Source organism: Callorhinus ursinus, unplaced genomic scaffold, assembly GCF_003265705.2.
Source record: "Callorhinus ursinus isolate GAN/ISIS: 27379988/994484 unplaced genomic scaffold, GSC_fseal_2.0 scaffold24, whole genome shotgun sequence".
NCBI lineage: Eukaryota > Metazoa > Chordata > Mammalia > Carnivora > Otariidae > Callorhinus > Callorhinus ursinus.
The window spans coordinates 20281915-20306415 of NW_027397086.1; the positions used below are offsets into that span (position 1 = coordinate 20281915).

General features: G+C 45.6%; 2 protein-coding genes across 5 annotated transcripts in view; one reads left to right on the forward strand and one right to left on the reverse strand.

The window, feature by feature from the left end:
- Positions 1 to 24501, forward strand: part of EPB41L4B (erythrocyte membrane protein band 4.1 like 4B) — a 127198-nt gene that overhangs the window by 56137 nt on the left and 46560 nt on the right. For 3 of the 4 annotated variants that reach the window (XM_073876590.1, XM_073876592.1, XM_025888568.2), the window contains exons 10-15: positions 197 to 266; positions 361 to 530; positions 2946 to 3055; positions 5010 to 5040; positions 8284 to 8317; positions 12197 to 12261. In XM_073876590.1, the coding sequence (XP_073732691.1) occupies positions 197 to 266; positions 361 to 530; positions 2946 to 3055; positions 5010 to 5040; positions 8284 to 8317; positions 12197 to 12261 (480 nt within the window). Of the gene's footprint in view, positions 1 to 196; positions 267 to 360; positions 531 to 2945; positions 3056 to 5009; positions 5041 to 8283; positions 8318 to 12196; positions 12262 to 14013; positions 14388 to 24501 lie in introns of those variants that run through there. The other variant, XM_025888569.2, reaches the window with a different exon arrangement.
- LOC112836675 (thymosin beta-4-like) lies at positions 20498 to 21029 on the reverse strand. The gene has a single exon (XM_073876589.1). The coding sequence runs from the start codon at positions 20968 to 20970 to the stop codon at positions 20836 to 20838; it is 135 nt and encodes a 44-aa protein (XP_073732690.1). The 5' UTR covers positions 20971 to 21029; the 3' UTR covers positions 20498 to 20835.

A 24501-nucleotide genomic window follows, 5' to 3' on the forward strand; every position in this document is an offset into this window, starting at 1 on the left:
GATTTGCTTTAAAAAAAACACACACACGCACGGGTGTTTGGCAATGGCCATGAGACTTCTGCATAAATCAAACTTGAATGAATGAATGATTTCTTTAGCAAATTTTAAACTTAAAAAAAAAAGTAGAAAAGGAACTGTTGTTTGTGTACTAGCCTTCCTGCCGATTGTACTTTTAAGATGTTTTCTCTCTGACCAGGCCTAAAATTACCAAAATGGATTTTAAAAAGAGCAAATTGACACTGGTGGTGGTAGAGGATGATGATCAGGTAAGCCTGGTTTTCCCTCCTCTCTGCAAGTCATGCTTCTTCGAGGTCACGGGCACCCCCTGAGCCGAGCACCGTGTGCTGCTTCGCCTGTCAGGGACGGGAACAGGAGCACACGTTCGTATTCCGGCTGGACAGCGCCAGAACCTGCAAGCATCTCTGGAAGTGCGCAGTGGAGCATCACGCCTTCTTCCGACTGAGGACGCCAGGAAATAGCAAATCGAACAGATCAGACTTTATCCGGCTGGGGTCTCGCTTCAGATTCAGGTGGGCACTGGTTTTCATGATGTGGCTACCCTGTTTCGAAGGAGGGCAGCAGGGATGTTTCCCGTGAACAGAGCAACAAATGGATCTATGTCCGGAGGCTTGAGTCGGACATCCCGTCCCTGTTTCTTTCATGAGATCTGACCTTCGGTTGAGTCCCTGAGCTCTTTTAGCCTCCATGTCCTCGTGGATAAAAAGGGGCTAATAAAATTGTAAATCGCCGACATGCAGCTGGAACTGTGCCATCTAAAGCAGTAGACACTAGCCACATGTGGCCGTTAAGAAGAGTTAATTTTAAATGAATTTTTTAAAAAGTTACTTATTTGAGAGAGAGAGCATGTGTGTATGCGATTTGGGGTGGGGCAGAGGGAGAGAACCCCCAAGCAGACTCCCCGCTGAGTGCAGAGCCTGACTCAGGGCTCCCATCTCACGACCCATGAGATGATGACCTGAGCCGAAATCAAGAGTCAGATGCTCGGGCGCCTGGGTGGCTCAGTTGGTTAAGCGACGGCCTTCGGCTCAGGTCATGATCCTGGAGTTCCAGGATCAAGTCCCACATTGGGCTCCCTGCTCAGCAGGGAGTTTGCTTCTCCCTCTGACCCTCCCTCCTCTCATGTGCTCGCTCTCTCTCATATAAATAAATAAAATCCTTAAAAAAAAAAAAAGTCAGATGCTCAACTGACGAAGCTACCCCAGCACCCCGAGATTAATATTAAATAAATATTTAACTTAAGCCTGGGTGGCTCAGTCGGTTAAGTGTCTGCCTTTGGCTTAGGTCATGATCCTCAGGGTCCTGGGATCCAGCCCTATCTCAGGTTCCCTGCTTGGCGGGGAGTCTACTTCTCCTCCCTCTGCTGCGCCCCTCAGCCCCCCCGCTTGTACTCTCTCTCTCTGTCTCAAATAAATAAATAAGTACAGTCTTTAAAATGTAATTCCTCTGTCTCACCAACCACACTAAGTGCTCAGTGCACATGAGGTAGACAGACATAGAACACAAACTGTGCTAGAGCTTTTCATGAACCAATGTGCAGTCCTCACACATTGTCCTCTGATTATCCCCATTTTACAGATAAGGAAAGTAAGGCTGAGGGGTTGCATAATCTGCCCAGAGTCATAGCCAGTTAAGTGGTAGAGCTGAGATTCAACCCCAGACAATCTGGGTCTTATATTTTAACCACTACTCTATTGCCTTTCATGCGCCAACGTCCAGAAATTTGGACGGTTAAGAATGAGAGCAGATGTCCTTGTGTGTGCAGGTGACCCAGGGTGGGCTCAGTAAATATATGAATCTGAAAAGACCCTGAAAACATGAAGAATTTAATTTTTCACGTGTTTTACTTAGATGGTAAGACCATGTCTTTCAAAATACATAAAAATTCTCTGGGGGCTTATTTTAAAAATGAGGAATTATGACCTCATCCAAGACCCTTGTAATCAGAATCGATGGGGTGCATGCATATGTGCGTTCATGAGTAAGGCCTGGGAACGTGCATTTTAGATGCCCTCCCAGGCTTGGTTTCTGAGGCTTGTTTACATATCTGAGAATTGCTATTATAAGCCTTCACCTGGTTTAATAAAAGTTTAATAAAACTTCACCTGGTTTCATAACCTCTACCCACACATGGTATGTCCTTGAACTCTGTTGAATATACCAAAAAATGTGTTCATTTCAGATTTATCTACTGTATGAGGAAGTGGCTGTTGGGATGGTTGCCAAGGCGGGCTTTTCCATCCTGGGAGGAAACACCCCCAGGATTTGGCCAGCCCAGGCTCCCTTCTGCTCCTTGAGGAGAAGCAGAAGGAAGGGGATGTTGGAGACAAGGTTGCCCCTTGGAGGCCCTTAGAGCGGGTGGCAAGTGCCCCCTTCTGTGTGAGAAGTCATCAACCAAGCGTGGCTGGAATACAGCAGCTCAGATAAAAACAGTGCACGTCCTGGAAACGGGACAAGGCCACACGGTGGTTGAAACCCAGAAAGCCTTGGTGAAAGAAGTCAGGTTTCCCTTGGCATAGTAAGGAAGGCCAAGGTTTACTTAAGTGGTCATTGATAACAGCATTTTAGAAGAGGTAAATGTCTATGTAATGTGTATTATGAAAGGTTATTTTATTTGTGAATCGTTGTTCTCTCTGTCAGATGTTCCGAGTACTTGGACCTGCTTGGTTTGTGGAGCCAAGTGGCTAGTACCTAAATTGCAGGCTTTGTCTTTTGGTGGAAATATCTGCACCTATAATACGGCTTGGATTTGGCAAAGCTTTGATTTCCCAATTCAAGGCCAAATTTGGAGTGTGTCTTCACCAAACGAGTTCACGATAAGTTGAAATTTACATTGGAGCTCTTGAAAATAGAAGCGCGCTTCCAAATACGCCTCATGTACTGATATTCTGATATCGGTGACATGCAATGAAATATTTACTTTCCAGCGGGCGGACAGAGTATCAAGCCACACATGGCACCAGGTTGCGAAGAACCAGCACCTTCGAGCGGAAGCCTAGTAAACGCTATCCATCCCGGAGACATTCGACATTCAAAGGTGGGGTGTTGTTCATTCTGCCTGGAATTTTACATTACAGTTTAGTGGGTTAAGCCCTGAGGAGCTTGGTAAAGCAGTTCCTAAAGGAACTTTCTGCCATTCTGCTCTGTCATTCCGAAGAATCCCAATGGGAGGGATTCTCTGGAGGGGAATCAGGCCACTTTTGCTGTCCACTGTCTTTAGTTTTTCTCATTGGATGTGTTCATTTTCTTCTCCCTCTTTTTTGTACTTCTCTTCTTGTGCCTCTTTGCTTCTCCTGGACCTGGGACCTTAGGAGTATCGTAGATTACCACGTTTCTTGCCTGTGGAAGAGGGTGCTGTGTCTTGGAGGGAAAAACAGTCCTTTTTCTCCTCCGTCTTACAATTTCAAATGGGGACTTTAGTCTCATGCTAACCACCTAAGAGCAGATCCAGAACCTTTAAATCCTGGACTTAGGTCCCGCAGTCCATCCGAACACATGCTGCCCCTGAATTTAGCCTGCCCTTCCCCCACCTTTCCAGAGTCCCCTGAGCCTTGTCTGTCAGTTACTAATGTGGTCTCACACCTGTCTGAGGCCGGGTTCCCAATACAGGACCAGTCAGTGAATGAGCAAGAGGCTCATTTAAACCCAGCCTCCACATCCCATCTCTCAGCTCTCCTCTGTCCATGCTTGATTGTTCCTCCCTTCAGGACACCTAGTTTAGCATTGAATTGTGGGCTCGTTCTTGGCACGGTCTCTGTACTCCCAACCCCCCAGGCCCTCTCCTACATATCACTTACTCCTAGTGGCCATTCCATAGATTTTCCTTATATAACTCAGGACTTAGCGGGCCTTTATGGGACCCACACCTATACTTGCCCCCCTTCTAGAATCTTTATCCTTGTGTTTCCCACTGTTTCCTGCCTTTTTGAACCAATGGTGCATACCATGGCAGCCAGAAGCTCTCTAAAGTCATTCTTGGCTGCCCTAATGGAGAAAAAAATGGCCAGAGCCCAGGAAAAAGACCAGAGGGTGAGAGGCCTGGGGGCTTGCCCAGAGAAGGGTGACGGGGGATGAAGGTGATTGATTGCAGGAACTGGCGGTGACAAGTGATGTGGTGGGGGAGAGAGGGAGGGCTGTGTTGCCTCCCTGTCAGGCCTTATGCCTGCTGTGGTCCATTGGGTCAGCGTTGTCCAGAAACACTCCAAATAAGGAAGAACTTCCTCATGGTGTTGTCCAAAGATAGAGCCATCTCAAGACCTTGCTGAGCTCCCAGGCCCTGGAGGCGTGCACAGGCACAAAGGGAAAGACCCCTTGGCATAGCCACCGCAGAGGGAGGAAGTGGCATTTGACTTGCCCCTTGCCCCCACGGGTGGCTTTGGGGCTCTTCCAGACCATGGCTTCTCTGATTCTCTACTTTCCTTCCCAGTCTCTATCCTCTGCCCTCTTTTGTTTTACTGACATTTTCTTCAGCCAGAGTTCTGGCATCTCTGTGAAGCTTTTAATGATTTTTCCATGCTGCACCCTTTACAAACCAGAGTGGAGTCTAAAGGAGCTCTAGCTCTCTCCATGGTCCCTTCTGCAGAAACACACCCCTGCGCTAGCCAGCAATGTCTGTCCCGAGCTCCCCAGTGCAGTCCGGCTCGTAGTTCAGCCTTTCTCATCCCTGTATGCTATCTTTGATTTGACACACCTCTCTGTCTCTGTGTCAAGACTGCGAGCTCCTTGACAGCAAGAATTGTCTCTGATCTCTGCATCTGAGAGCACCTGGCCCTGGGAGCGTGTTCAGCATTCGCTGGGTGACTTGGAGGGGTTGGCCCAGGGGAAAGGAGACTTTTCCTCCAGAAAGGAGAAGTAGCTGAGGTGAAGATTCTGCCTCCTGGGGTCGGGACCCCTCTGAGATCACAGAACTCTCCACTCTGGTCATTGTCATCGTGTGGTAAACAGTGACACAGCTCTCTAAGATGACACACCTTTCTGTTTTTCCTTTAAAGCAAGCAATCCGGTGATAGCGGCTCAGTTCTGGTAAGTGCCCCCAGCCTCTGGGGTACAGCTCTTCTCTCTAATTGTTGTCTTTATTTGCAGTGTTGACTTTTTCCTTACTACAGTTAAACCACAGAGTGAGTCACCTGATGATATCCCTCCCCTTATTCTGCTGCCTGCCTGTACCATAAGGACACAATAGAATGTTCCAGGACAGTTTTTTTTTTTTCTTTTTTAAAACGCAGCTGCTTTGTTGGCATAGCTTTGTGCTTTGTTTGTGACGACGGTGGGCTTTAGATAAAGGTGAGGGGAAGGTATATGCCGCACTGTGCTGGTGGCATTGCCAGCAGCGATGGGGAAGTGAGGCCGCGCTCCGGAGCAAAAGCTCTGTGAGAGCAAATGCTGAATCCACTCGGTGACGTGCAGGCTCTACAGTCGTACAGCATAGACGCCCTTGCTAAAACAAGGCGTTGTTTTAGCCTTTACTGAACGTCATGCAGACAAAAGAACATGTCACAAGGCGAAAACTCCAGCCCAGGTGTGAGCAAACTTTTCCTGTAAAGTGCCAGATCGTAAATACTTTGGACCTGAGAGGCTGTGTTCTCTCTTTCGTGGCGGCTCAGCTCTGTCTCCGGCACACAAAAGCAGCTGAGATGGTGTGTCAATGAAAGAACACAGCTATGTTCCAATAAAACTTTCCTCGTAATTGCAGGTGGGCCAGGTTCGGCCCACAGGGTGTGATTTGCCTGCCCCTTCCCCAGCCCGGGTGTTCTTGATCTTTCCTGTACATGGAATCTCCTGGTGAGCCTTGAGAGCCCCGCCTCAGCCAGGCCACGCCCCAGGTTAATTGCATCCAGCTCAGAGAAGGTGGACCCAGGCATCTGGTTTTTTAAAGCGCCTAGGTGATTCTAGTGTGTGGCCCAGGTGAGAAGCACCATCCCACCTCTCATGGACCTCTTTTTCTCTCTCGGAAACAACTCTTTGCACATGTGAGCTCTGACTGAGATGGACAGCGTCATGCTAGAGAATCACAGGCTGTATTGTTTTGGCCCTGGTGTTCAAGCTCCAGCCACTGATAGCCCATTTTAGTTGGCTCCTTGATCTTGCCAGGCACAGGTCTCAGGCTGCTGGGGAGATTACTTAGAGGTGAGCACAGCTTGACTGTGGCAGGTATTCCAGAGAGGTGGCAGGGCCCAGCATGGGGGCGGAGTGGGTAGACCATGCCGTAGTGGGTGATGAGGATGCAGGCCAAGGGACCAGGAGGCCTCCCTCCTCGCCCCCTAGCCTTGCTTTCATCCAGCTCTGGAGCCTTAGGCCTTCCTTCTGGGCCTCCACGGAACACAAGGAGGTTGTGCTAGATCAACGTTGGTCTGCACTTCTTAGCCTCTGATGTTCGCCTCCTGGAAGAATCCTGACCTGGAAGCCCAGCTTCGAGCACAGACAAAAGTAGAGCTGCTCTGGGTGAAGCCAGGCAGGGAGGAGGAGGCCGGCGCCTGCCTGTTCTTCTGCCCCCTCACCACCATGCAGCCCCAAGACACCTGGCAGGGCCCCAAGGTGCTAGAGAACATGACCAGCCCCTGTGTCACACAGCTGGGAACTTGGCCTTCTGTCTCTGATTCCAAGCTCCGCCCACAGTACCTTTCTGCTGGGGGGCCAGCAGCTGACTCTTGTGTCTGGGTTCACATCTTGGCACCTAAAGAAGGGGCTACAGAGTCCTGTTGAACTGCCGTGCATCCCTCCCTGCCCCTGAGGGAGGGAGGTGGTTGCAGGGTTACTTCATGGCCTCCTTGCAGGCCCACAGGCATGCCCGTCTCTAGGATCCCCATGGCAGGTAGCCTGCCCAAAGTAGTCGCACCTTTCTGCACCTGTCAGCGTGTCTTGCTTCGAATTCTCAAGGGCTTGTGAGTTAAGACATGTCTTTCCTTTGCTTTCTAAGGAAGTGATTGTTTTGTTTGTTTTTCCCTAATAAAATTATATTTTTCTTTTAGCATCTAGTGGAAATTATATATATTGGGAACCAAAACAAACTAAAAAAAAGGGTCCACTGGTGGGGGGGAACCACAGTAAATATACCCTTTAGGAACAAATGAACTAATAACCACTGTTCGCAGCTGTTCAATTGCTCTTCACAGCCTGTGGGATCCCGGAGTGAGTAGGATTGCTGTGGGAGCCAGGGATGAAATTGTGCTCTGGGCTGCAGAGGTGATACCAGAAAAATAGCACCTTGCAGTGCAAAATCCAGCTGGAGGTGAATCTGGCCCAGAGCCTAGCTCTGTGCACTGGCCCTCTCTGAAAACTGGAACACAGCGCCATTTAGACCCCAAGCTAGATTCATAACAATGAAATGTTTCTCTCCTTGTCAGAGAAGCAATAAACCTTGATTTCAAACACACCACCCTAGCAACGTAGCCCAGCGATTGCACTGTATTTGTGCTTTTCCTGCCAACCTTGCGTATGAAACACATTGGTTGCGTTTTATGCATGAAACCAGCCTTCTCTGCCTGTATATATAAATATATATATAAATACATATATATCTTTTTTTTTTTTTTACCAGAATAGTTATACTTAAGAGTCTATCAAACTAGAATAAGGCATGAGGAGCTGGGAACCCTTTCTCAGACCCTCAGGGGGCCCACTTGACTTTGTGGAAAGTACATGGGCTTTGGGATCGAGCAGATGTCCGTTCCAGTGCTGGCCCTGCCACGGTCTAGCTGGCTGGCCCTGAACAGGTTTCCTCACTTCTCTGTTAGGTAACCTTGCCTTTATCTGTAAAATGAGGTGATACCAGTTATTGACGTCATAGCCTTGTTGTGTGGGTTAAAGAGTAACAGGAGGTTCCCAGTACAGAGCCTTATATGGAATGAGCGTTCCAGAGCCGTGGCCAGATCACAGCCCTGTTGATAGCAGCGGGACCCACCGAGTTAAATGCTCAGGAGAGGCTGAGCTCTCCCTGCAGCTGGAGAAAGCTCTGGGTGGCTGGAGCAGCCGTGGGGCCACCCCGCAATGCCAGTGCAGACCTGGGAGGGGAGCTCATGACATCACGGGCAGGATTCTGGAATACTGCCTTCGTGTTTCTATCTGGGAGCTCGAAAGTGATGACTAAAAGTTGCTGTTTGGTCGCCTTGTTTATATGTTCATTTAAACAGCTAATAACCAAAAAGAAATGGCGTTCGTGAAAGTTCCTAACAGTGTTGGTAGGATTTGCTGATGATGGTTAAATAAATCACTAATAATGCCTCTTTACAACCTGTTACATTACAGTTTTTCCCTTCTTTTCTTTAGCTCTAAAACAAATCCCGAAGTCCATAATTACCAGGTGAGATACTGCTTTTAAAGATTTTCATTAACACTTCAAAGTTTCAAAATTTTCTGCATTCAAGCAGTCATTATGCTTATAGCCAAATTTTGAAGAAACAGTAACAAAACATTTTTTGTGGGTGGGTGGGGGGGGGTTGTTTTTGTTTTTTGAGAAAACAGTAAGAGGAGAGCCTTGTTCTATGACCCCTGGTCCCTTCTGGTCATTTCAGCTGGGCCTGTTTTTTCTTAACATTGTTAGCTGGCAAACAGCAGGAACATATGTTTAAGTTTCTAGGTGGTCAAATACAACCTCTTAGGGGCACTCAGGTGAAGCCGTGTTTTGTCAGTATGGTCTCGGCCTCGAGAACGTGAGTCCCTTGAGATGTGCCTCCAGGAAAAGATGTCTTAGTCACATGTTTGGGAGATGGTGAACCCTTCATTCCCCTTCTTGGATCTTACAGTGCCCATTCGGGTGTCAAAAGTACTGAGAAATCCTGCAAAAAAAGATACTTTTTTTTTTAAGCCATTGTTTCCCCAAATCATTTGACGATTGAACAATCCCTCCCCCATTTAAAAACAACAACAACAACAACAACAACAACAACAAAAACTAGCCTCACCTCCCTGCCTGCCTGTTTTTTTGGAGAGTGTATCTGTTAACATCAGTGGAGCATTGGTTTCTAGAACCTTCTTTATAGAGCATTGTACCAGGCCTGTTGAGCCTGTAGAAGGAGCACAGAGAGGTTTCCTTGGCTGGTGTTCTGTTCTTCTACTGGGTGGCCAAGCAGGGCCCCCACCCCCTGCCTGCCCACCCACCCATACCTGGGGTTGGCTCTTGCTGGCCATTCACGGCCTTCTACAACCTGGCTCCAACATGCTTTTCTACATTTATTCCCCCCTCCTCCCAGCTCCTTATCACGCATCATGTGTTCAGCTCCCATAATCATGGCCCCATAATTTCTTCCCGCTGTTCCTTTGTCCCTGTTTCTCTGCCTGAAATTCCCTTACCTGTCTGTGCATTAAAATATCCTCCAGAGCCTCCTCAGAAGGCACCTCCTCCACAGAGCCTTCTCCGATCCTCCTGATTGATGATCGCCGACACTAGTGGTCCTCAGTCTTGCAGCTGCACATCTGCCAGGCTTTAAAAACATAACCAGTGCTCAGACCTCACCCCGGACTGATTGAATCAGAAGCTCTGAGGATGGGTCTGGGTATCAGACACCTTCTGAGCACCTATGGTGGTTCTGATGAGCAGCCGGGGGGGAGGGGAGCCCCCTGCACTGACAATGTGTCCCTCACTAGGTTCGTGCTTAGAGGCAGCATCCATGTCTGATGACCTCCTCGCTTGGGGCCATTTTTCTTGTGCTGCGTGGGTTCTATCCAAGGACACTACTCTCCTCTCACCAGTCTGGTTTTGAATGTCACGAGTAAGAAGCTACTCCATAAGGGGTTCTTCTGGGAGCATTATTTTAGTGTCCTTCTTGATCTTTTGTTACTGTAGATATTAATTCCTTAGATGGGGGTGGGATCCCAGTGTACATGATCTTGATGAGGTCTCCAAAGTATGTTTCAGAAGAATTTTGTGATACCATCTTCTGTACGTGAAATCATCTTCACAACGTGCAGAACTTGGACATGACTTCTGAGTTTGGGGGAATAACATGTGCATAACATGCACAAAGCATAAAAGTGCTTTGAACCTGGTAGGGGAACAGCCTGGTTTCCCAATCTCGTTGCTTTCTTTAGGTTTTTGAATCTTCTCCGTCACAGGTTGGCTTTTTGGTTTGGAGGGATTTTCAGGTGTGAGAGGCTGGCTGTGGGGGAAGGGAAGAGCTGTGGATGGGTGGTCCCTGCTTGAAGGCATGAAAAAAATGAAAATGAAGCAAAGCCTTCCCTGCCCAGAGTAAACATGGGAACAGTTGTCCATTGAACTCCAGGCACAAAAACTGTTACCTAGATGTTGTTCTTCTCATAACATCTTTGGCAACCCTTGGTCTTCTACCCCTTGCCAAGCCTTAGAGGTTCTGTGTTGCTCTATCAAGGTTTGGGAGTGAATTGACCAGGAAGAGAATGTTCTGAGAAGTGGGCTGATCGGTAAGCGTCTGAGTGCTGAGAATGGTTTTCAGGAGGATGGCCTTGCAGCGTCCATCTTTCTGCGAGCTCAGCCAGCTGCAAAGAAGGATGGATTGCTGTGGTTTTGATAAGGACACTGTTGGCATTTGGGGAGGGACAGTTCTTCATTGTGGGACTGTCCGAGAGTTATAGGATGTTTAGCTTCCCTCTTTCTCCCCGGTAGTTAATAAAGGTAATCCTTTCGTCATCGTGACAAGCAAAAGTGCACATACATATTTCCAGTTGTCCCCAGGGGGACAAAACTGCCCTGGTGAGAGCCATTTGGGTTAACACTAAAAAATGCTCCTTAAAAAAAAAAAAAAAAAGCTCCTTGACAGCTTTAGAGTGTGAATAAATTACCAAAGGAGTCAAAGGAAGGTTTGGGAATATCCTTCCAGGTCTTTATGGATGAGGTACCCACCTTGCACTAATGAATCTGATTTGATTGTGTTTGAAGACAGGGAATAGAATAGGAGGTCCATTTCTCTTCTAGATTATTCCCTTCTGTTGGAGATCCAACTGGTGGAGCCTCATTTGGGGCCTGGCTGTGTGACCAAAACACTTGAAGCATTCAGCTTTGTGCAAACCGTCTAAACTCTAGGTCTCTGTCTCCTTGAGAGAGGTCCGTTCTCAGATTAGGCTCCTGAGATCTTTTCTCTGGATCCTTTTCCTTTAGCATGTCTTTTTAGGGGCTGTACACTTTGCTTGCTGACAGGTATCTTTGAAGGAGAGAGGCCACTAGAAGACAGAATAGGCAGGGAGGGAGGGCATCTTCGGTTCCTGAAAACAGAATGAACAGAATTACTGAGAATTTTCCATAATACAGAACAGGTTTGTGCTTATCAACCAAAACAGCAGGGAAAGGAGAAGGGGAAGAAATAATTAAAAGAATAATGGTGGCAAGATGATAGTGACTTAAAAGTCAGGAGGGTCTAATGTGCTGCACAGAAAATTTAGCCTTGAGAAGCCCCCTTGGCTTCTGGCCATGTCTGGGGCCACCGCCTTCTGCAGGCCAGAGGTGGACAGACGGCCCTACTACCCAGCCAGGCCTGCCTTGTCTTCACCTCTGGTCCTTTGGTGAGTCACCAGTCTGGATCTGTTTTCCCATCTTTCAACGGATAAATTCCTTCCTTCCTTCCTTCCTTCCTTCCTTCCTTCCTTCCTTCCTCCCTCCCTCCCTCCCTCCCTCCCTCCCTCCCTCCCTCCCTCCTTCTGTCCCTCCGTCCCTCCCTCCCTTCCTATCAGGATAATAAGTGCTCTGGGTGGTTTGGGGTTTTATTTTTGATAGCAACCGGGTGGGGGGTGAGGTTTGGTACTGGGTTTTGGATCATATTTTAGAAAAATATTCTTGCTGCTTAAACAAGGAAGAAAGAGACCGCCCACAGTCCTGTTGCCTTGGTGTCCCTGTCCAGTTCTCTTGCATTTGCAGAAGCCACTCTTAGGCATGGTTGTTGTCATTCTCAGCGATGACGAAAATCATTTCTGAACTTACCATTCACCCCCTATCTTGGGTGTCTTCCGTCTGTTCCCTTGAGGGTGATGGATATTGCCTGTCCTGGGGGCTCTAGGGGACCCTTTCTGGGCAGATGCCTTCCCCATCCCCCCACCCTTTGTCGTGGGGGAAATGTGATCATCCTGGAAAGCCACCTCCCAGCCAGGGTTTCATTAGAGCCTTTCCATTCACAGCCCTGGGCCCCTCAGCTAGATGCCAGTAAAAGGGAAAGTAAATGAAGGGCATTGAAATCAAAAGGTCATCGAATAATCAAGTTTGGTATTTCATTTCTAGCCTCAGTACCATCCCAATATCCACCCCAGCCAGCCTCGGTGGCACCCTCACTCTCCAAATGTAAGGTAAGTGCTTGAGCTCACAGAGCTGTACTTTCTCGAAAGTTCTCCCTTTGGAAAAACTCGAATTCTACCTACTTGGGAATCAAAAGTCTGCATTAGAAACAGCTGTTAAGAGTTGCCGTGTCATGGCAGAGATTAATAATTTGCCAAGCAAAGGAAGCCAGTGATGAGTCTGGATTTACCAAAGTTATGCTTTTTGAAATAAAAATGAATTGGGTTTTGTTTTTTGGGGTTTTTTTAGGCATTCTAACCTCAGATATTTTTGGTTTGGTTTTGTGTTAGAAATGTTACTTAAAATTTCTAAGTAACATTTTCCTGTCCCAAGAATTCAGTTACTAAAAATGTGCCTCAAGCTTGGGGATTTTTGTTGTGGGTTTTTTGAAAGGACGTTTTTTTCAGGGTTGGGGTAGGGGGTTGTTTTTTTTGTGTGACAGTAGATCTTTTTTCTAAACCCAGGGGTCAGTAAACTTTCTCTGTTACGAGCCAGATAACGAGTCTTTTCAGCTTTGTGGTCTCTGTCACAACTACTGAGCTCTGCGTTTGTAACTCTGAAGCAGCCAGAGAGAACCCAAGAGTGAATGGGCGAGGCTGCATTCCAATAAAACTTATTTACGAAAATAAGTGGGTGAGATCTAGCCCCCTAGGGCTGTTTCCTCACCTCTGCCCTAACCCACCACAATCCTTTCCAAGTAAACTGGCACCTGGCTTGCTGGGTTTTTCATCAGGCTTGAGAGTGTTTTGATGCCAGCTTTGTAAAGGCAAATGTTCCTTTGCAGATTTGAATTTTAGATCAGTCTTAATTGCTGTTTGTGTGTGAGGCTCTTTCTGTTGGTGAATTCACTTTGCATAAAGTTATTTCTTGGTGAGGTTGCTAGCCTTGCTGCTTGAGAAAGTATGGAGAGAATGGAGTGATGAAAATAAATCCATGTGGAGCAAGGCAAAGGAGAGCCATTAGGTTCTTGATGATTCTTGCCACTTTTGTTGGGGGACCTTGGAGAAGGACCACGGTGCAGCTTTACCAACAACACTTGATACTCGGGTAACTTTTTAAAGCTAGTCAGCCCAGCAGAGTAATAACTCTAAATGTTTCTGTATTGCAAAGGCAGTTTTTTTTCCAGACAGAAGAAAACAGAAGAGGTTTCTAGAAATGCTATTTTTATTGACCTTATTTTTACAGAATTTTAGACTTTTTAGTGCCTGTTTTACCACTTTAGTTTCCTTCTGAGGTGCATCCTTGCCCAACAGTTTGCAAAGGGGATTCTGTGGGAGGCCACAACAGGGTCCTCTCTGGGGGGCATTGGCCTCCCCTTCGAGCTCGCTGATGCCCATTCTTTGCCCCACCCCAACCCTGCTGGATCAGTGTCTGCGGGTAGGGCCCAGCACTCTTGGCAAACTCTGCCTAAGGCATTCACAGCACCCGTTAGCAGTGCGCACACAGTGCTGAACGGTGCCTGGCCAAGGACCCCTTGTCACCTGACTTTCCTCAGACTGACTTGCTCAGCAAGGTGCCCTTTGAGAAATGATGGTATGGCCGTGGAGCGGGCTTCTCTTGACCTGGACGTTGATAGATAACCTGCATTCTGAATTTTAAAAAAAATACCTTAGAAAAACCATTCGTTTCCATCTGTAAGCCATCCCCATTGACACGGCTCATGGTTTCTCCTGCCCACCTCCCTCATACGTGTGTTGTTTCACTCACATTTCTGAATTTTCTTTCATCCCTCCCGCTAACCATTCACTCTGCCAACAAAACAGGCCATGCTTTCAGGATGACAGGCCACCGCACTGGGAAAAGTCGGCCAGTGGAGGTGGCAGCCATTTCGATTATGTCCACGACCAGAACCAGAAGAACTTAGGAGGATTGCAAAGTATGGTGTATCGAGATAAACTCATGACTGCACTTTGAGAGACTGAAGCATCTCACCTCCATTCACCATCACAATGTCCTTACATCCCACGAAAAGTGTCTTGGCATCACATAGACGTGTTTGCACAAGTGTCTTTGCGGAAAAGTTCTGAGAAGTGTTCCCGGCATCCATATAAGTATTTGCAAACAACCACAATCACTAGTCGTAATTTACTGTTGACTGCATTCTCAATAAAATGAAGGTAGTTAAAAGGCTCAGGAATCATTTTAACATTCTGATTTTAAAATTGGAGTAAAAGTCTGTGTTGATCGTATTGCTATGTACTTGATATTTCTTTGTTATTTAATGAACGGGACCAAATAACACCAGGAGAACATGGGAAGATGGCTCTGCGGAGAGCACTGCACAGTCCTGGGGTGAGGAGGAGGCTGCTGGGGCCCAGCCCCGGCCACTGTCAGAGGGTGGACAAGCCCTTCTCCTCTGGTGGCCTCCTTTGCCCCATCCGAAAAGAGTGGGTTGGACAAAATGATCGCCAAGCTCCTTCCAGCTCTACAATTCTGTGATCTATGAAAAGTCAATATTTTCAGTCTGAGGATCTAACATTCCATCGAAATTTCTCAGAGGGAAAACTGCAAAATCCCCTTCTCTAACAGAGGGTTACCCCTTTCAGAAGCCAAATAAAGTATATAACTGGGTAGGTGGGACCTGTGTATGGGGAGGCTCTGAATTTCCTATCTTAAAGCAATCTAGCCACTTTGAATCTTAGCAGATTTACTAGTCACAAATTGCATCGCATCCGTATGCTCGAGTACGAGAATGATTTTTTTAATTATTGATTGGTGCTGCTAACTTGTGTGATTTCAGAAGACATGATTATGAATACACTGTCAGAATTTATAGAACTTGAGGCTTAGTTTTTACCTTGGACTTCACTCTTTAAAAAAGCGACATGCGATCCAAAATCCATTTATGGCTCAAATTAAAGTATATAGGATTTTAATAAAGTTGTGCCAAAGCATCCCGTAGAACAGGATGGGGTGGGTGTCACGCAGTCATTTCGTAGTTCCAGCTAATCAGTGTGTTGTCTTTGAGGGTAGAACTTGTACCGAAATACTTATTTCCCCCCATTTCAAGCCACAAGTCAAACATTTTTTTCTCTTGATAGAACTGAGATAATTTTTCACTAGTATTTTCATGAAAACAGTTCTTAAACGCCATTTCCATATGTGTAATTGTAATTTGGCCCATTTTAAGCTTTTTAAAAAAAATGTATTGACATCTCTTGAGATATTTTATTGCTAAAATCTGATCTATTTTTGGTTGCCACAAAAATCTGTCCAGAGGGAGGGATTCAGCTACACGCCCTGCACAGTAGAGTCAGTCGCCTATAAACTTTTCCTACGATATCTGTTTACAGGTGTATTCCGTTTTAGCAGATGTTTTGATCCTCAGTGTTTGTGCTGCATACAAATAAATGTGTTCCGAAACTTTTAATCTTACTGGTACATTTTTACCAATGTGTTTCCAAGGAATAAAGATTATTCTTGCTTTTTTGGACTCCATCTTCATTTTATCTTGCGCAGAAGTATCATTTGTGGATGACATAGATAAGGGGACAGTGAGCTTTTAGAAGTCTGAAGGTTCAGTTAGGTGAGGTGGAGCAAGTTCATCTTAGAATGAAGCTACTCTGGGGAAGAGTAGCTCTGGTAGGCACCCTGGCTGAAGCTTTTCTTCATCTGGTGCATCTGTAGTGAAGGTTCTAGTCACTGGGGCTGAGCAGAGTGAAGTGGTGGCAGAGTAGGTTTCCCCCATTACCGTCCTGTGATGCAGGTGGGTGTTTGTCCCAGCTGCTGTTGCTGTTCCTGGTGGAAAGACGTCCAAACCTGTGTCTGTGGCTGCCCGGAGAGTGTGTATACATGGATACCCTCTAATAAATACCTTTCTGTTTAAAATAACTTGAGTGGATTCCGTCGTCTGCAACCAAGAAGTCTAACAGGATGCATACTTACGACCTCCGAAATGTTAAATGACGTGTCCACTTTTCATCCCTCAGCTTAGTGGGCCTCTCTCTGCTGCATTTGATGGTGGTGGTCACTCCTTCACGGCTTCTTGAAAGTCTGTGCACTTGGTTTCTGTGACATCCGGCGCTCTAGCTCTTTGACTTTTTTCTCGGTCTTTTTCACAGCCTCATCCTTCCGTCTTCCTATTAAATGTTGGTGTTTTCCAGGGGTCCTTCCTCTGCCCGCTGCCTTTCTCGCCATCACAGTAGATCCTGGGCCTTCTCCTGGCACCATTTTATGGCTGTTGACCATGAAGTCATGATCGCTAACCCAGACTACTACTACTGCTCCTATGAGTTTTTAGACTGACATTTCAACCCGCGTATCCCATGTACACCTCAAACTCATGTCAGAAATCAAATTCATCATCTTTTCCTGGAGAACAAAGAAGAGACTTCCGCCTGATTCTCCACCTGCAAGAAGAATGTATGCACACTCCATCCATAACTCTTCCTCCTGTTGCCCCCAGGTCTGCTCAGCTCCTGACCTTGTCAACCCTGACCTTGCAGCAACATCTTCTTTCTGCCTCAGAGGTGTTCTTCCTGGTCTCTTTGACTCCGGGCTCCTGCCGAGCTCATTGTCCTCACAGTCATTCTGATGATCGACATCTGCCGGGGTTCTCCAGCACCCAAAGGGTGAGGTCCAAGGCCTTCTCTATGGAATCCCTTTGCTGTCTGCTTCTGTTCTATTGCTCTAGCCTATTTCGCCCCATTTCTTACCCTCCCGTTTAAATTTCTACACCACCAAGCTGCTTGTCGTTCCTGGAGTGCACCATATCCTGCTGTTGCTCCTGTCTGTGCTTTGCAAATACTGTTCCTTCTGCCCAGAATGCTCTCACTCCCATCCCCTTTGCCCAACTCTTGCTCACCCCTTATGCCTCCACTCAGACGTGGTCTTCTCCCCAGGACTCCTACCACCCTCATTTCTGCAAACCGGGTTAGTTTCTGTGTTCTGCTCTGTGCCTGCCCCTCAGCTCTGCTGTATCAACATTGCATTCGCTACTTTACATTAAAACTGCCTCTTTTGTTCATCTCATCCTGGAACCTGCACGCTCCTTAAGTATGAGTTTTGTCCCGTATTTGCCTTTGTTCCCCAGTGCCTGATAGATAGCAGGTGCTGCGTGAATGTCTGTTCAGCAAATAAATTCATTCTAACAAAAGTCTGACCAGGGGCGCCTGGGTGGCTCAGTCAGTTAAGTATCTGCCTTTGGCTCAAGTCATGATCGAGCCCTGCATCAGGCTCCCTGCTCAGTGGGGAGCCTGCTTCTTCTCCCTCTGCCTCTTCCTCTGCTTATGCTCTCTTTCTGTCAAATGAATAAATAAAATCTTTAAAAAAAAAAAAAAGAAATGTCTAGCCAGATAACAGGCAGTACGTCACCTCTCGGCTGGTCCAAAGGTATCTGAACAGCTGTACCTAGTCTAGGGCGTTGCGTCTTGAGTAGGACATTGACCATCAGCTATGTTCTGGCTTCAGCTTCATCATCTGAATATGACTCGGTGTGTCTGCGGTGTTCTCATTCGAAGCGTTGGTGTCATGATGCACGTTGTTATTACAGGGCAGATGATACTGGAGAGCTACTGGAAACCCCGGTAGGACGACATAGATCCGCAGTAACATGCCGGGACTATTAGCCAGATGTGTGCTCCCAGCACTGTGCATGTCACTTCATATGATCTTCCCGGCCACTCTGTGTGGTGGGGGATGTCCTCTTTGCTCACATGGGGAAGCTCAGGCTTCGGGTTTAACTAAGCATCTTGCACATCATCACACGGGCAGTTCTGACTCCCAGCCCGTGTTCTCGGCCCCTGGGCTCTGGTGTTTCTCACTGACGACCATCTCACCATTTGGGACCCTGTCGATCTCTATATATATATCCATCCATGAGACTATTACTAGATTATGTAGAAGAGTTTACTACCCCAAGATCTGGATACTAACTAGAAAGCCACTCACCACCACCAGCGTCCATATCCCTGCACACCAGTGGCCTAGTGACCATGTCCATCACCAGTGAGCTAGTAACCCTGTTACCCTTCCCAGGGGTCTAGTAACCCCTAACACCTTACCACCCCTCCTCCTGCAATCTAGAAACTGCATTCATTCAATAACCCCCTTTACAAAGGAGCAGAGATTGAGCATTATTTTCTTCTTAGTGAACCACTCCTTATTTGAGGCAATCCACTGCTTTCATACCCAGAGCTCCCAAACTAGTCATTTCTTCTGGAGTATTACCTGCCTGCACAGCCAAGCTTGAGACTCCATAATTAACAGAACTAGCTTTTTGCATTTTTGAAACTTGGGTCCTTACCGGTCTTGGATCATCTCTTATTTTTCTGTGGTTCCCTCAGAATATCGAACAGTGAACTGACAGTGTGGTCAGATTGATGTAATTCATATGGACTGAAAGACTTGAAATCATGCCGGGTGATTATCTTGACTTTCAAACACCTCTTACCTGTTTCATTTCTTGGTCTACCATTTCCACTGAAAATGGTTCTCCTTAACAGCAAAGATGAAGGAATAGGACAGTGTGGGAGTGCTGCTTTTTTTTTTTTTTTTTTTTTCCTCCCGCCCGTTAATATGGCACCATCCTTCCAGGTCAGTAACTCCAGCCTCCTGGGTCCTGGTCTGAACACAACTAATAATAGATCCTTTTTGTTGCCCTTGAGTTTCTAGCTTTTAACTAATCCTTTAAGATCTGAGCTCATCAAAGAACTCCCTGAGCAGCCATATTGATCCTTTGGATCAATATTCCCCAAACTCGGCTCTAAGTCAGTTCCCTGACTGTACTGAATCTTCCAAAAGGACCAGGTAAATACCCTAAATAGGCTTAAGGATGATTTGCCTCTGCTATTTCCCTCCAGGAGGCAACCGACAAATGCAGAGGCAAGGCATAATGGGGCAGAGAGAGGGAGAACGCAAACTGCTGTTAAGAAAAGAGTCCCTTTGCACATGAAAAGTAGCACATTTTTAAGAAGACCCAGGGGTATCTAAAATGTGAAACTAATGTGAAACTGACATTCAGCTGAGCCTCAGCAAAAGAAATCTTAAATAATTCTGCAAATTGGCCAACTTCCTCAAAATTAAGGAGCCCAAGAATTACTTGGGCAGCTTATTAAAAATGGAAATTGCCAGGCTCTATTGAAGGCTCTGTTTAACTAGGGGATAACGCCGTGGGCATGGTGAGACCTAAGGAACCTTCATTTGAAGTCTCCAAGCGAGTCCGCGATGGACAAGTGTAGGACCTCCCCTTGGAAAAGCCCAGCTACCTATCTGGTTTGCCCTTGTTTTATGGTTCAATTTTAACTAATTTAGAGGCCAACTCTTTTTTTTTTTTTAAGTAGGCATGATATCAAAAAATAAATGGATACGTCATAATAAGTAGCTAGATATGTCTACTCAGTATAGTTTTGCACTTGGTTAGGTTCATAGTGAAGCAGAAGAATGCAAAAATTCTAGGGTTTCTTTACGTGGCTTTAATTTCATCATGAGCTCCCTCTCCCAAGTCTGTCAGACCGAATCTGTCATTGTTCTGCTCTCATGCCGGAAGCAAGGGTCTAGAGAACTGTATCCACTGAGGAAGATGACCTGGACACTCCAGCATAAGAACCCATGCCAAGATGAGAACCCATCATGGGGAAGAAGCAGAAACTTGCAGAAGCAAAATGGCAGGATATTGCCCGCTGATGAGAGACAGACTGCAGGTCTGGTGTGGAATGTTGATTTTGTTGGGGGCAAGAGCCCTGCAGTTTTCCCGCAAGGTGAAATGTGCATACTCTGGAGTCTTGCACGCTTTGAATCCCAACTTTGCCACTTACCAGCCATGTGACCTTTGTCCAGTTTCTTCTCTGTGCCTCCTTTTCCTTGTCCCCAAATGGAATTAAAAGACATTATGTATGGAAGGTGTTTTGCACCATTTTCGATGCTGGCTGGCAGCAGTTTTTGGTGGTTTTGAGATTTAAGGCCTTAGCCGTCCACGTGGTGAGAGACAGGTCAAAGAAATTCAAAGTTGCACTCAAGGAATGGTCCGTGTTAAAGGTTGCTGGCTTGAGATGTATGGTCTAAGTTTAGCAATAGAAAGGGGTGCTTGGCTCCAAGAGAAAGATCCGATGGAAGAGAGTTAACACAATACATCAATACACATCTCCGAAACTCTAACAAGCAAAGAGCAGAAAGGCCGTGGGGATCTTTTGAGGCGGGATAAAAAGAAAGAAAGGTGATATTTCTTTCTTTTTTTTTTTTTTCAGGTTTTAAAACTTTTTATTGCATATTAAAAAAACTGTGCATTCCAATAATTAAAATCATTTGAACAAAAAAAAAATGGCACTCTGATTAAACTGCATTTGACAGCCTGCAGGACACCCCGGACCAGCTTGGTTTTTACTCTCGATTTCACTGTCGTCCCACCCAGCTTCTTCCTTCACCAACATGCAAGTTCTTTTCCTTCCCTGCCAGCCAGACAGGCAGATGGGAGAGGCAGGCGCCCTTCGTTGTCAGTAGTTCTCGATTCTTTGTTGTGAAAAGGGGTAGCACAGTCATTTAAACTTATCCAACCACTTTGCATCTTACAAAGTTAAATAGCTAAAAGAAGTAAAATAAGAAGGCAATGCTTGTGGAATGTACAGTGCATATCGGCGGCGCGCGCCTCATTACGATTCGCCGGCTTGCTTCTCCTGTTCAATCGTTTCTTTTGAAGGCAGTGGATTTTTCTCTTGCGTTTCTGTCTTCTTCAATTTCGACTTATCGAATTTCTCAATCTCAGCCGTATCGGGTTTGTCAGACATGGTTGCAGAGAAAGCGGAGCGAGGTGCGTGCACAAGCGAAGTCCGATCTGCTCAGTGGCTGCCGCCGAATAGAAAGGTGATATTTCTGTCTGAGAATACGAGGGGCTAACTGTCCAGGCGGAATGTGGACAATGCTTTCCCATCTGCTGACAGCAAAACCGGAGGAAGAGGGACCTGGTGAGACCACTGGGAATGCATTCCGTGGGTACAATGGGGGCCCAGAAGTTGAGAGAATTGAAACAGCATATGCTCCGTTCCCCACTTGTCTAGCTTAGGATTTCATCTTGCACAAAGCAGAGGAGGCTTTTAACAATTAGGAGACTAAGTAGAAAGTCAGTAGTAAAGGGAACTGCTGTGCTTTTTCACTTATTTTCGTAGGTAATACGGTGGTAAAAACTCAGACAAAAATACCTAAAACTTACTTTTCCTTTCCACCTTTTTATCCCTAGGTCCCTAATTCTCCCCAGAGGCAAACATTGTTAGCGTTTCATCGTGTCAATCTAGAGCTAGTCCACATATAAACAAGCATGTGTATGTACTTAACCAGTCAATATTGATGGTCACTTAGGCTGCCTCAAATCTCGAAAATTACAATTTTTCTGCTGTCCTTCTATGTTCCGTTTATGCACTTGAGTAAATTCATCTGTAGATAAACTCCCTGGGAATAGGAGCTCTGGCTAAAAAGGTACGTGCATATTTAATATGGACATTGCCTAACGAAATTTCACTCTAAAGATATTCTACCTGATTACACTTTCTCGCCTGGGCCTCCCACCCCACCAGGGATTTGACAGGGCCTCTGATCCCACAGGGAGCAAGCTCGTAGCCTTAACTGAGTCTTTTAAACCTATGTTAGTCTGATGGGCAAAAATCAGAATTTCCATTTTAATTGTATTTCTCTAGAAGCAAGGTTGTACATCTTTTCTTATCTTTTTGAACGCCATTTATTATTTGTTTCCTCCGAACCGTCTGGAACCTCCGCTCTTATGCCCTGCTCTTTATTAAAGACCAGACTGATGAAGTAAAACTAATCATGTCATCATAGCCTTTTTAATAGCAGAGAAAGGGAAGGATGGGAGGAATTGATATTTACCAGACATTTTTTGGAAGCAGATTTCCAGAAGCTCAGGTAACAATCAGCACGATCCGATGCCCTGGAGACCCGAAGAAAGAATACGGACAGCATCAAAATAGCCAGGGTAAAGGACTTGATTTCTAGCACCCATCTTTCCTTTCCTGTTTGGGAGTTTGTTGGAGAACTTTCCACTCCAGCTTCTTAAATACCTACTCAGACATTGTGAATTTCCCTGGTGCACTGACCAGGGAAGCAAGGATTTACTTGTAGTCACAATTAAAGTCCTAATTTATCAGGTCTAAAATCCCACTGTATCCCATTACTTGGCCTCGGTTTTATTGGAGGAAAGGCTGCAGAATTTAAAATACCCAAACTGCTGTAGTCCAGGCGGTCCGCTAAACAGGGTTAGAATAATTAGAGGACCATCCCCGTAGGCTTGTGTTGTAAGAAAGCCACAGAACCTACCTAATCATCCCCTCCTGAATTGTGAATGGCTTAAACATCCACTTTCTGCAGTGGAAACCTCAAAAGCAAGAGGTGTTGCCATGCTTACGGCTCCGTCAGCTTCATTCCACGGCTGAATAATGGATGCTGTATCTATATTCAAGGCAATTAAACGGGCCCTTAAGATTACGCCCAGTGTATAGCCTCAGAGGCTAACTAAGGATGTTTGCAAGAGAAGCTTCTGGAAAACCTACAAGAATTGTGGAACAGAGAAAGGATCATTTGAGGAGATTTTAAAACACAAAAACCAAAATAGATGAATCCTCATCTGTATCACCTCAGGAACACATACCCAGTGTTCAGCTCCATCTCCTGCTCACACTGGTATCTTGTACAATTAGAGTGTCTAAAACCTGCCCTTAACAGAGCATGCATTTTCTTCGTCTAGCTTGAACTTCATTCTGGAATAAATAATAGTTTAATTCCATTCATTCTGGTGAGTTGGATGGTGTTTGCAGAGTGGAAAAATAACACTCAGCTCATGCCCAAGTCAGCCATGGCTCTTCCTGGTGCAAAGACTGGGTCCTTGGACGTTATTCTGCACAGCTAGTAGCTGCATGTTCGTGGTGATCATTTTTTTGTCTTGCTGCTCCCTGAGACCTCCCATATGATACTCTTTGGGGATGCATTTAAAGCAGTGGTGAGGGGCAAGTCTGTTAATACCATTACCACCTGAAAAACAAAAATCTTCATTTAAAGCAAAAAGTGGGCATCAGAATGCAGAAATGAGAGGCCAAAAAAAAATCCCTAGGAAACCAAGAAGGGAAAGAGAGCACTGTCAGATTTATTACAAGTGAATGCTGTAAAAGAAAACAACTATATTTTTTTAAGGCAGGAAAGAGATTGAATAAACGCTTCAGCATGAGCCTCTGTGCAAAAATGAACCCATGAAATACTTATTCTTTGGGCTCAGATCCTGAAATTGATCTGGAATTGCTAAAATCCTAGATTTCACCACAAAGTTTCTAAAGCCCTTCCTCACAGCTTCTCCATGCCTCCAACAATCAGAGACATTATAAACTTAGTAAGAATCACATTAAGTTAAAATGGATTTTCTAGCAGAAAATTTGTCAAGGCCTGCTTACCCACTTACGGCCATTCACTGAAACCATTTGATACCAGGTTCACCAAAGGAAAATTCCAGACTCAAAGACGGGGGCACGTATCCTACTCTCTCACGCAGGACAGAGATGCAGCCAACAGGAAACGTGAAAAGGCTCTCATCGCTCCATAAGTTGTGGAATATTTTAGTTTTACAGAGGCCATTTAATGTTAGGAACCACTGGGGAGCTCCTGACCAAAGTGAAGCTTTTATGAATAGACACTTGATAAATTACCTAAGGAGAATTAAAATTTAATGCACTACAACATTTATTCAACAAATATTTACTGTCTCTGTGCCAAGTACTATAATAGGTACCAGGAATTGATGTTGAAGAAGATGCTGCCTTTGGCTGTAGGCAGTTAATAAACTAATCAAAATGACAGCTACCAATCTTATGGACTCAGACATTACCTGTGCTAACACTAGAATTAGTTCCAGGTTGATTGCTTGGAAGATGGCTTGAAAGAAATACAAACTGAGAAAATTCCCATTTGTCACTTAGTCTATATAAAGGAATCTAAACCATGCCAAAAAATATAATTTTGACCTTTTCAGACAAGAGGAAAATGAGGTCAGTTCATCTTTTCTCTCTAGTCACTTAAAATAATAATAAAACCACTAAGTTACTGTAAGAAATCATCCCTAATTAACAGACTTAACATTCATAATGTGTCACATTTCTGATATGTTGATGACAATTTTCTTCTCAAACCCATTATGAAAAAGCAGTTTTTCAAATATACTCTCTACTTACGGCCAAATAGTATGCTTGCTTGCACTGAATTTAATAAGAACTTTTAGCAATATGTTGGTCCAATGACCCACTCTGTTCAGTCTCTACTAAATT

Bases quoted from the DNA above. Each gene is read 5' to 3' on its own strand.
- LOC112836675 (XM_073876589.1), bottom strand. From the start codon at position 20,970: ATGTCTGACAAACCCGATACGGCTGAGATTGAGAAATTCGATAAGTCG.